At 44.5% G+C, this 12382-nt stretch overlaps 1 protein-coding gene across 6 annotated transcripts in view; it reads left to right on the top strand.

Moving 5' to 3' along the window:
* The window catches only part of NEB (nebulin), a 358296-nt gene that overhangs the window by 290905 nt on the left and 55009 nt on the right, over window positions 1-12382 (top strand). For 3 of the 6 annotated variants that reach the window (XM_060256972.1, XM_060256973.1, XM_060256971.1), the window contains 3 exons: window positions 428-529; window positions 663-767; window positions 2572-2670. In XM_060256972.1, coding sequence (XP_060112955.1) covers window positions 428-529; window positions 663-767; window positions 2572-2670 — 306 coding nt within the window. The remainder of the gene's footprint in view (window positions 1-427; window positions 530-662; window positions 768-2571; window positions 2671-12382) is intronic. The other 3 variants (XM_060256975.1, XM_060256976.1, XM_060256974.1) reach the window with 1 other exon arrangement.

The raw sequence follows: 12382 nt of genomic DNA, 5'->3' as shown, positions 1-12382 counted from the left end.
GGCAAACTTGGGAGGAAGTAAACTGGAACTTGAAAGACTGTTAAGATGAAATGGAGGTTGATGGGAACGTAACACTCTTTTCTCACTCTGCCCTTTAGTGCAGCATTACTGTTTCACAGAAGTGAATGGCTTCTGTTCATCTCTGTGGGAAACAGTAATTGTGTTTCACCTAGCCTACATCCCCAGGGCTTCATGGAGGTAGTGGAAGCACTATCCATCTTCTCTGCATACTCTGTCTCTACCAGGGGCCTTTTAGACCATGGACCTAATGACAAGTATTTGCTTATGGCTTGTAAACACTGAGCCAATACTTCATATATCAAACCTCAAGGTAAAATCGCAATTGTTTTCTATTGCATGGTTGTCTTCTTCTAGTTAGAGAACCCTACAAGCATCACCCTTCTATATGTTTGTTTTTGCTTATTAGATTCAGTACAAAAAAGATGCGAAATCCAAACTCCATTATACTTCTGTGGCAGACCGACCAGATATTAAAAAAGCTTCCCAAGTCTCCAAGCTAGTCAGTGATGTGAGTACATTTCAGAGTTACTGTTCAGAAACATGTGTCCTGTAGCATACATTTAAATTATTTCAGGATTGACATTTTGACTTCAATCAGTAGAGGACAACGTCTTTTGAATGGCCTGCATTCTTTTTCATAGATTCAATACAAAGCCAAGGCTCGAGGAGAAGCTGGTATGGGAGTGAGCATGCTCGGACGTCCTGATATTGAACTTGCTAAGGAGGTGTCCAGACTTACTAGCCAGGTATGGACAAATGGTCTCCAGAATCTGCGGTAATGTGATCATAAGGATGTCAAAGAGCAATAACTTAGGAGAGCCAGTGTAATCTAGGGGTTATCTGAGAGACCCAAGTTCAGATCCCCGCTTGTGCCATGGAAGCTTGCTGGGTGACCCTGGGCCAGTCACATTACTCTTGGCCTAACTTACCTCATGGGGCTGTTGTGAAGAAAAAATGGAGGAGAGGAGACCAGTGTAAAAAGCCTTGGGTCCCCATGGTGAGAAAGGTGAGGTATTAATGATTTAAATAAATAAACTTCACCAGCTGAAAGCCTCTTCTTTCAGCTTCTAAACGCCAACAGAGAAAACAGCAACCAGGCACTCCTCTGTCATGCCTGGATCTAGCTTAGCTGAGAATCCTCTCCCCTAGGAAGACTTGAATTTTTCTGTATTTGTATTTTTAAAAATTTTCTCTGAGCTGCATTAAAGGCTTTTTTGGCTGAAAAGCAGAATTGAAATATAATAAATAAAATACAGCCTGGGATTCCTGTACTTTCCATCTCTTTGTATACTGCAGTCCTCTCCACTTCAGAAGCATGCCTTGGTCACAGAGTATGGTTGCAGAGTACGCTACGGACCTCTGGAGCTTGGTGCTTTCCGCTCGTGTAAAGCGCAGCATCTTGCGTGAACCGAGAGTGCTGGAGGAGTACTGTGCTGGGCAAGCAGGACAGTACAGGACCCAACCCTAGTAAAATAAGCAGAAGTAGGGCTGGTCCTGCCACTAGGCGAACTAGGGAATTGCCTCGGGCACTGGCCTTCTGGGGGCCCTGAATTTGGGCACCCCCTCGTGACTTGGTGATGTCATGCTGCTTTCCAGCCGGAGCACCTCTCCCAGTTCCCTCCCCCATGGGCCTCTCGGAGTCTCTGAGAAGCACAGGTGGCAGGGCTGGGGCGCAAAAGCAGGAAAAGGATCTCCCCTCCACACCTCTCTGAGACTTTGAGAGGGATGGGTAGCAGGGAAAGGATCTGCCCCCCCACACACCTCTCGGAGTCCCCAAGAGGCACAGGCAGTGGGGCAATCCCTTCTCTGGGGTCATTGTGGCCTGATTCCTCCATTCTATCCTGTGGGCCCATAGGATAGAATGGAGGGATCGGGCCACCACTGTGGTGCTGCCTCAGAGAAGGGATTTAAAGTTTAACCCTCCTCCCTGTAGGATTGTACCACAGGGGCAGCCCAATTCCTCTATCCTATCCTATCCTATCCTATCCTATCCTATCCTATCCTATCCTATCCTATCCTATCCTATCCTTTCCTTTCCTTTCCTTTCCTTTCCTTTCCTTTCCTTTCCTTTCCTTTCCTTTCCTTTCCTTTCCTTTCCTTTCCTTTCCTTTCCTTTCCTTTCCTATCCTATCCTAGCCTATCCTAGCCTATCCTAGCCTATCCTAGCCTATCCTAGCCTATCCTAGCCTATCCTATGAGCCCATAGGATAGAATGGAGAGATCTGGCTGCAGCAACCCCGAGGTGTGTGTGTGTGCGCAAGTAGTTAGCTTTGTCTAAGGTGCCAAAGGGTCTAGAGCCAGGATATTTCTTGATGCTTATTCCTTCTCTCAAATGTGTTCCTTTTTCATTTCAGTGCTTTTACCTGCTAGTATAAGCTTTTTCCCCCCTGCTTTCGCCTGAATTTGGAACGGTTTTAGGTGATTTCTAACGGACCCTCCTCCTTCTGCTTTCCAAGATATGAACACCACTTCTTCTTCTTCTCTCTCTTCCTTGCTTTCTCTTGAACGAGGCGTGCAGATCTAATCTTGCTATGTTGCTACACTTTGTAGGCTGAATACATCAAAGGACATTTGAGGGGTCACGGTGCTGCATCTTATGACACACCCATGATGAGACACTTTAAGAAAGCTAATGTCCTAAGTAGTCATGTAAGATGGATTTAAAGTGACACTTCTCTACTCCTCCTGTGAATGCAAATGCCAGTTTTATGAGTCTTGCTAGATTTTGAATATTTTTGGCACATGGAAATAAGCCTAAATTGTGAATGGGATGCATTGCTTTTTTGTGTATCAAGATCTTTGGAATCTGTGAGACCTCCCCCCTGTTTCTTATGTAAGGTTGTAAATGTACTTCTTCGCTGAGGAATTTGATAAAATTGTAATAATGCCTTATATCAAAGGAAAGGCTTGAAGCAAAAATCTGTTCACATGAATGAAGATTTTGACTAACCCTTTCCAATACAGACTCTTATAACATTATGTCACGTGGAATTATGTCACATGGAAAGAATAGGGGATATAATTTGAAATGCAATTTCATATAGTGCATTGGCTGTAAAAACTCAAGGGAAAAATGCACTTAAATAAAATGGTGAACCTATTATGTACCTGTTCTCCAGCTCCATGCACACATACCCTGTGGTGATATGGTATTAATCTCTGAATGAGGATGGCGATTCTAAAGAACTAGTAACAAATCTTAGTTTTCAAAAAAGTTCCATGAGATCATGTCAAAAAAAAAAAGAAACATAAGCTCAAGATAGCCCATTTGTAGGCACAAACTAACATCTCCCCCACAAGAAGGTTCCATTCACTCACTTTGGTGATCTTCGGTCCATTTTTCTTAATTCGTTTTCGCACTCACCTCCAGCCAGCGCGACCCCCCTCTTCACCGCGCAGGATCTGCGCAGATTTCGCACTAAATGCCGCGGAGCAGCCTTTTGCGCCGGAAACTCCCATCGCAAAAGCCGCTCAAACGTAAATCGCCAAAAAGCAGTTTGGCGTTTGAGCGGCTTTTGCGCCGGGAGTTTCCGGTGCAAAAGGCTGCTCCGCGGCATTTAGTGCGAAATCCGCGCAGATCCTGCGCGGTGAAGAGGGGGGTCGCGCCGGCTGGAGGTGAGTGCGAAAACGACCTTACTGTCTTAATACATTCGTCTTTCAGGTTGGAAATTTGGCTCAGTGGGCTCTTTAAATATCTATGGATCACATGGGCCATACCTATTATATTGTGTTGTTGGCAGATCATGTCCTGTTCTATGTAGGAAGGTAGTACTCTTTCATCTCTGCGCTTCAACCAACCTGACCTTAGGGAAATGGTTTTTTTTTCTTTTCTGACTTTCTTGCACTACAATAATTAGACTACTGTTTTTGGACATAACCGCACAAATGCAAGCCTCGGGCTTGTACAATCCCTCCTTCCCTTTCCTTCACACGCAGCCAGGAAATTAATGATTCACTGCAGATTCACGGCATTACAACCTTTTTGTGACTGAAGTGGTAGATGAGCATGCCAATGAATCAAACAAGAACGGAAAGCCCATTCCCTCACTCAACAGTTCTGGCCCAAAAACCTCCCCCCCAAAAAACCCCAACACCCCCGCCCCCCCCCCAAAAAAAAACAGTTCTGGCCCTCCTTGCTTGCTTACTCACTCACTTGCTAGTAACTTTCTGTATCTCAAACTCAGAGTAGTCAAGAAAGAGCCCTTAAGCATGGTACAGAAGGGGGATGCTCTACTTCTGTCTCTTATCCCCAGTCACTGGATGATCTCTTAACTACTATGGCCACAGGCAGAGGAGGAGGAGGAGTAACAGTTTAATGAAACTTTTACCAGATCCAAAATTTTGTTAATTTTTTTCTCAATGTACACCCCAGTAACTATTCTGTATGAATGTGGCTGCTACATGCATATTTTTTCTTTACATTGCCCCATTCACACAAAATGTTGACAGTGTGTATTAGGAGATTCACATGCAGTGCAAACTCCTGTTAATGTGTCGTTGAAGTGCCATACTCAAATGTCTTAAGAGGGGGTTCTGGTAGTGAAAATGGCGCAGGGGAAAGGCTTTAACTCCCCCTTAACTACTTTGTGGTCCCAGTCCAAACTGGGGTCCCAGATTACACCAGGTTGGTTTATTTCTTTAAGGGATGTTGGGAGTTGTGTGCATGGAATTGCCAGTGTCTGGTCCTAGGCTATTTTGGAGTGAAAGGTCAAAACCATTCTTTGAATTGGATCCTGAAACAAATTGGCCGTTGGTTCTCTATTCGTGAAAGGAACAGAGTTCCATGAAACACAGTTTTTTAAAACTCTGAAATGGAAAAATGCTTCTAGTGAATTGTAGTGAAACTAGTTCTAAATCTTTGGGGAAACTATTGCTAGGTGCAATTATTTGTGGGGAAAACATTTTTATCTTCCCCTGTTTTCATTCTGATATAACCTAGAAAGAAAAGAGCATAATTTCCCCACATTCATATACATTTTGGACACATTTCATAAGAAAAAGGGAGGATATTATTACGCTTTCTGTCAGAACTGGGAACTTCAAAAGAAACGCAGGACTTTGTTTCCAAAAGTTACAACGTTTATTGAGAACTCAGTTTCAGTCAAGAAGCAGGTTGACTCTGATAGCCACAGTTTGTGCTATCCATGTATAAAGAATGCGCCGATAGTCACACAGGCTATCAGAGTCAACCTGCTTCTTGACTGAAACTGAGTTCTCAATAAACGTTGTAACTTTTGGAAACAAAGTCCTGCGTTTCTTTTGAAGTTCCCAGTTCTGACACTTCCTCTTTGTGATTATTGCATGCAAGCACCGCATGTCCAGAAAAAGCAGTTTCTCTACCTGTGTAAAAAAAAATCAGTACATTGCTAAGAAAATATATTGGATAAAAATGCATTCTCAATCAGTGATGACCTTTTTTATCCACTCTTCTGATTTTCATAAAGACATTGCATCGTATGATATTAGAATACATTGATACTGCCATGATTCTGGTCTTGAGAGAATCAGTATTCTTTTGAGTCCATCTATAAATGTGATGTTCCATCAGTGTTGTAGTTTGTGCTTTTTCTCTATATATTTCTTTTTCAGAGATGCAGTATCTCAGCTAGTCCGCCATCTTTACGGGCTGTGTGCTGTCACTGTTGTTGGTTCTTTCTCTATGTTGTGCCTTATAGGTTGGTTGTTAACTTCTGCTCTACATATGTAGCAGGATTCTTTTTTCATCCTTTTTTAATCTTTCAACCCTTCTTGTCCTCAGAGTTTTAGAACATAGGCTACTTTAACGTCCTTTTGTATTCAAGAATCCTAGTTGGAGTCATTCAGATTAATGAGAAACTGGCACTGTAATACAGGGAGGCCTTGTTCGGTTCCAAATACTCCAGTGAAGACTCTGACGTCCTGTAGATGCAGATTCCACAGGGTAGCCATGTTAGTTTGCTGCAGGCAAAGCACCTTTATTTCTGCAGAATTTCCCCCATTAACAACTTTAAGTGTTGTTGTCTTAGATAAAAGGCATGTTACCCCATTTCTCTCATGGTTTGATGACCTGCAGAGCAACAGTGTGCTGAAATATGAACATCAGTTCACATGGCTGCAAAATTGAAACACTTATCTGAAAGTAAGCCCCAATGAATTAAAGGGGACTCTCTTCTGAATAGATCTGCTTATTATTGCTTCCTAGGCCACTGGGTCTTAGTAGGATTTCCTTTGTTACTAACAATAGTCTCAGGCACTAGTATATAGCAAAATATTTTGAAACTAGGGAGAATTTCAGAAGTAGCGTGTGTCATACAATAACATGTTTTTTTAAGAAACAAAATTTTATTTATTTATTTGTTTGTTTGTTTGTTTAGAATTTATATCCCGCCCTTCCCACAAGTGGCTCAGTGGCAAAATGTCTTAAATGAGCACATATTAAATAAGCTCTCTGGAATACAACCATAAAGTCTTTTTTCCAGTGATGTGTTATACGTGCCATTGTGAGAACAATAATATCTTATTTGGTATAAATCACTGTCTTTTCTTAGTTGTTAGAAGAATGTTCTGTATTTTTAAAAAAAGGATAGCTAAACTATACATTTAAATGCCAATTGAATGTGAGAATCTGCATCTTTTGTCAATAGAAGTCAAAAAGATGGTATTATCCAGCATGCAGGATACAAAAATGTGTGGATAAAAATATGCCGACATGTTTTAAACATTTGAAAACATTGTGGAATGTGATTTAAATTTTGCATTGCAGCGTCATTCATTTTACTAATGTTAAACTATTTTTTGCAAACATATGCCTTGCTTCTTAGCATGATCGATTCCTTTCATCAGTTATGTCAATCAGCTCTTGCAAAAATAAAATTGGGCACCAGCCAGACCAAAATCACATGTTCCAAGAGTTAACAATGTGCCAAACAGGGAAATCAATGAGACTTAACTGTGCTTAATTTTGGCCCGCTCATGCTCCCAATTTATTTATTTTATTTTGATTTGATTTGATTATATTCCACCCTCCCCACAAGCGGGCTCGGGGTGGGATATAAATCCAATATCAGTGTTTATTCTTTGATAGGAAACAACTAATTTATTGCCTGTCATTTGATGAAGTTGCTTGATAATACCGGTGGTTAAGCTTAATTTAAACCTTACTCTATGTGCTTAGAACATTGTTGGTGCTAAGCAGCAGTAGTAGATAATGCCTGTATTCAGTTCTTCCGCTGAAAAAGCAATTTCTTTATTCAGTAGTGGGGATGGGCATGAACTAGGAAAATGCAGTTCAGTTTGTGGTTTGTGGCATGCTTGATTCGTGAACCACAAACCATCATGAACTTTGAGGGGCTAAATGAACTGGTTACGTTCATGAGGTTTATGATGTTGTAGAATGGCTCTCCCAGCATGCTACAGACATCAGATTCACAAAGGATCACACTCCAAGTGGGGGTAGAAGTATGCAAGTCCAGCAGAAGGTATGTTCTAAAAGGATTGACAGGATTGTTCAATGGGAGAGGCTTGAATGCCCATTCAAGATAATGAAAGCCAGGAATACCAACTGACTTGCAAGGGCTCCATTGAAATACATTACAACATATAGTTGCAATGAAAATGTGGAGTGGATTTTCAATTAATGTTTCTGGCCCCAGATAAACATCTTTGGAATGACAGTGCCTGGGAATAGAATGAGTGTTCTGGGATTAGAATGACAGCCCCCCCTAGTGGAATGACAGCCCCTAGGGGTGGCAGAAGTGTTCTGGGACTAGAATGATAGTCGCCAGACTGGAATAACAGCTCCTGGGAGTAGCAGGAGTGTTTTGGGGCTGGAATGAAAGCCCCTAGAGTGGAATGACAGCCCCTAGGAATAAAAAAATTATTATGGAATGGAGGCCCCTGAGAGTAGGAGAAGTCTACTTGCACTGGAATGACAGATCACAAAGTGGAATGACAGCCCCTGGGAGGAGCAGAAGTGAAATTAACCAGAGTGTTTCCAAGTCTGGAGAATTCCTTTCCCTGTTGCTTTGAAGTTTGGTAACTGTTTAGAGTGAGTGGAGACAGTCTGTCCGGAAATGTATCCATTCATGAACCAGCACAAGACTCCGTGAAAAGCTTGAACATTTGTGGAAGGTTCATGCTTGTTGACCTGCCATAAACTTCACTGTGTGGACCATGAACCAAAGTTGGAGCAGTTTTGTGCCCATCCCTGTTCAATATATGTCTTCATTCGAGTGAAGTTAAGCTTGGTGTGATTGATGACATCCATTGCCAGTATTCACTCCTCTACAGGGACTTTTTTGAGGCCCAATTGATCTGTAAATCAGCAGGGATAGAAAAATAATTTAAACAGGCCATCTACCATTTATTTCTAACAGTGAGAGGAAGTAGTGTTTGCTAGATCAAACACTTAAATGCATGTCCCATTGGACAGTGTTATGTAGCAGCTAGTACATGAAATTGTAATGTGAGAAATTCAAATCCATGTTTTGGGTCCTTGGGCAAATCATAATGCCGTCCTACTTGGCGTTATACTCCTCTAAACCCATTGACTTCACCTCCGCTTAGGACAGCACTGTCAAGGATGGCTAGAAAAACAAAGAAAATGAGAGGATGTCTGGTGTCCTTTAAGAACCCTCCTTTGTTCCCCACTCCCTGAAGTTCCACACAGCCACCGTGGGACAGGTGCGTGCCTCTCCATCTGCAGGGGCTGCCCGTGTACTCAATCTTTCATCTTGTTGGAGAGATGGAATGGAGCAGCGTTTTTTATCAGAATTATCTTAATGTAGCTCAAATGCAACTTTAAACTCTTTAGAGGAACGGTGGGAAACAATAATATTAAAAAAAGCAGGGCTTTCCCTGTGACTAGGCAAACTGGGTGATTGCCTAGGGTGCCAGCATTCTGGGGGTGCCAAATTGGGTGCCCCCTATGTGACTTGGTATGAACGTATGAACATATGAAGCTGCCTTACACTGAATCAGACCTTTGGTCCATCAAAGTCAGTATTGTCTTCTCAGACTGGCAGCGGCTCTCCAGGGTCTCAAGTAGGGATGTGCAAAAAAAAAAAATTCGGAATTACACGGATTCGGAAGTACACGGGGGAAAAAATTTCGGATTCCCCATGCACTACTGAATACCGTATTCGGAATAGCCGCATATACGGTAGATGCACGGCTATTACCGAATATACGGCCCTATTATACCCTATGGGCCATTGAAATCAATGGCAAATAGGGTATATTTGAAGCCGCCTGGAGGGGGGGGGGGTTTGAGGGAGAGCCCCCAAATTTGCAGGGGACCTGCAGGGGACTCTCCCCTCCAACCCCCCCAAGTCCCAAAAAGATTGGGCCAGGGGATCCCATTCCAGGGGCACCCAAAGAGGGTGCCCCTATTCCATCATTATACCCTATGGGCCATTAAAATCAATGGCAAATAGGGTATAATTGAAGCCGCCTGGAGGGGAGGGGGTTTGAGGGAGAGCCCCCAAATTTGCAGGGGACCTGCAGGGGACTCTCCCCTCCAACCTCCCCAAGTCCCAAAAAGATTGGGCCAGGGGGTCCCTGTCTTTGGGCTCCCCAAAAGGCCCATTGCCAACAATGATGGGGAAAGCCCAATTAGCCACTTCCTCCACTACAATTGCTGTGGGGAAAGTGGCTCTGGCCAGAGGGGGGTTTGAGGGAGAGGCCCCAAAACTGCAGGGCAGCTTCAGGGGACTCCCCAGCATGCAACCCCCCTGGCCCCAAAAGACAGCACCCATCTGTGGGCACCCCAAAAGGAACACTGCTCCCAATTGTGAGAAAAAACCAATTAGAGCCACTTCCTCACTGCAATTGTTGTGGGAAAAGTGGCTCTGGGGAGCAGGAGGTTTTGAGGAGAGCCCCCCAAATTGCTGTGCAGCTTCAGGGCACTGTCCCACACAAAACCCACAAGGCCCAAAAAAAATTGGACCAGGGGGTCCAATTCCTGGGGCACCCAAAGCCAAACCTAACTTCACACCAGAGAATCTCTATAGGCCCCAAATGCACTACATCCCTCTATCTAATCTATGAACCCTGGGCCTGCAGGCCTGGCACCAATATAAGCCCAGTTGCCAACGTCACTGCCACACAAAACACAATCTGCTCAAGGTCTGCTCTGCAGACCTGGCTGCAGCAAACCCAGATGCCAGCTCTCCAGCCCTGCCCCAAACAGCACGGGGAGAGGTGGCCAACCACAAAAAGCCTCCTAGTTCCGGGTCTCTCACCCAGGTGCCAGCTTCCCTGCCACAGAACACACAATCTACAGATGCCAGCTCTCCAGCCCTGCCCCAAACAACATGGGGAGAGCTGGCCAACAACAAAAAGCCTGCTGTTTCTGGGTCTCTCACCCAGGTGCCAGCTTCCCTGCCACAGAACACACAATCTACAGATGCCAGCTCTCCAGCCCTGCCCCAAACAACATGGGGAGAGCTGGCCAACAACAAAAAGCCTGCTGTTTCTGGGTCTCTCACCCAGGTGCCAGCTTCCCTGCCACAGAACACACAATCTACAGATGCCAGCTCTCCAGCCCTGCCCCAAACAACATGGGGAGAGCTGGCCAACCACAAAAAGCCTGCTGGTTCTGGGTCTCTCACCCAGGTGCCAGCTTCCCTGCCACAGAACACACAACCTACTCTATAAAAACAAGAAAGTGACCCAGCCCACACACACCCTCACCAACCCCCACACCAACCAGAGGCAATTTAAAAAACCAAAACAAAACCAGCAGAATCACAAAAGGCCAAGTGTTAAAAAAGTGGCCTTTTCACCAACAAGAAAAGGGGGACAAAAGTGGCCTTTTAAACAATGGAAATTAGGCCAAACAGCACCCACCCCAAGAACCCAAAGAAAAGAGTAACAGCAGCAGCACAACACAGCACAGCAGCAACAAATCAAACACTGAATACTTTTAAAACAGTAAAAAATTAACTTTTAACAATATAGGAACTTTGCCACCCCCTCCCCCCCAAAAAACCCTTCACCCTAACCCCAAGAAATCCAAGCCACCCAAATCAGGAGAAGTAAAAGGACACTGCACTTTTAAAAGTCCTCTCACTAAATTAAGATATGGGCAAATTGGCAAACCCCCCCACCCCAGGCCCCCTCCCCAAGCAGAAACCCCCAAATAAGCTACCCCACCACCACCCAAATCTGGATAAGTAAAGGGACTCTAAGTCTTTAAAAAAAGTCCTTTTACCAACAATAAATAAAAACAAGAACCCAAAGAGCGTCTTACCTTGTCTTCCAGGGAAGTCTGAGTGAGAGAGCTGCAGCAGGCAGCAGTTTAAGCAATCTCTCACACACAGCATGGAGGAGTCAGCCAGGAAGGGAAGACTCCTTAGAAAGCCCTTCAAAGCATGCATTTGCAATGAATTTTGCAAATCCATGCTTTGGATTGGCTGCTGGGGCTCCTCTTCCCCCTCCCCCCCTCCCTGATCCCAGGGAGGTTAAGGCAGAGGCGGGAAGAAGCCACTAAAGGCGCCTTTGAAGCTCCAGATGCTAATCGCCGCCTTTTGTTTTGAATTGACAGCTGTTTGCTTACGAATAGCTATTCGTAAGCAAACAGCGAGCCTATTCGGCTGCCGTATAATGGGCGCTTATGGAAGTCGGCTGCAGGCTATTCCGTATGCGGCCGAATCAGCACTGATTCGGCTGTAAATGCGGTTCGGCCGAGCCGAATGCACATCCCTAGTCTCAAGCTGAGGTTTTTCACACCTATTTGCCTGGACCCTTTTTTGGAGATGCCAGGGATTGAACCTGGGACCTTCTGCTTCCCAAGCAGATGCTCTACCACTGAGCCACAGCCCCATTCATGGCTCTCCAGGGTCTCAAGCTGAGGTTTTTCACACCTATTTGCCTGGACCCTTTTTTGGAGATGCCGGGGATTGAACCTGGGACCTTCTGCTTCCCAAGCAGATGCTCTACCACTGAGCCACAGCCCCATTCATGGCTCTCCAGGGTCTCAAGCTGAGGTTTTTCACACCTACTTGCCTGGACCCTTTTTAGTTGGAGATGCCGGGGATTGATCCTGGGACCTTCTGCTTCCCAAGCAGATGCTCTACCACTGAGCCATCGTCCCTCCCTATGGTGGTGATGTTATCTGTGCCGGGGAGGGGTGCCAGACAATCCAGGGCTGGCCCTGAAAAGGGGATCAATTATGCAGATTTTCCTGTCGCTTTATTTCTTGTAACAGAAAGTGAATGTTTATCTTAGACATTTTTTAAAAAAATGTACACAATAGGTGTGTGCAAAAAAAAAAAATCAATATCACATCTCTTGGATTCTAAAAAATGTTGGTATTTCCAAAAAAGTCCCGGATTCCAATACTAGTATGGTATTCAAATCCGGTTTCCTCCCCCCACCCCCA

Source organism: Heteronotia binoei, chromosome 16 (assembly GCF_032191835.1).
Source record: "Heteronotia binoei isolate CCM8104 ecotype False Entrance Well chromosome 16, APGP_CSIRO_Hbin_v1, whole genome shotgun sequence".
NCBI classification, from domain to species: Eukaryota; Metazoa; Chordata; class Lepidosauria; order Squamata; family Gekkonidae; genus Heteronotia; species Heteronotia binoei.
This window is presented reverse-complemented; position numbering and strand designations above follow the sequence as displayed.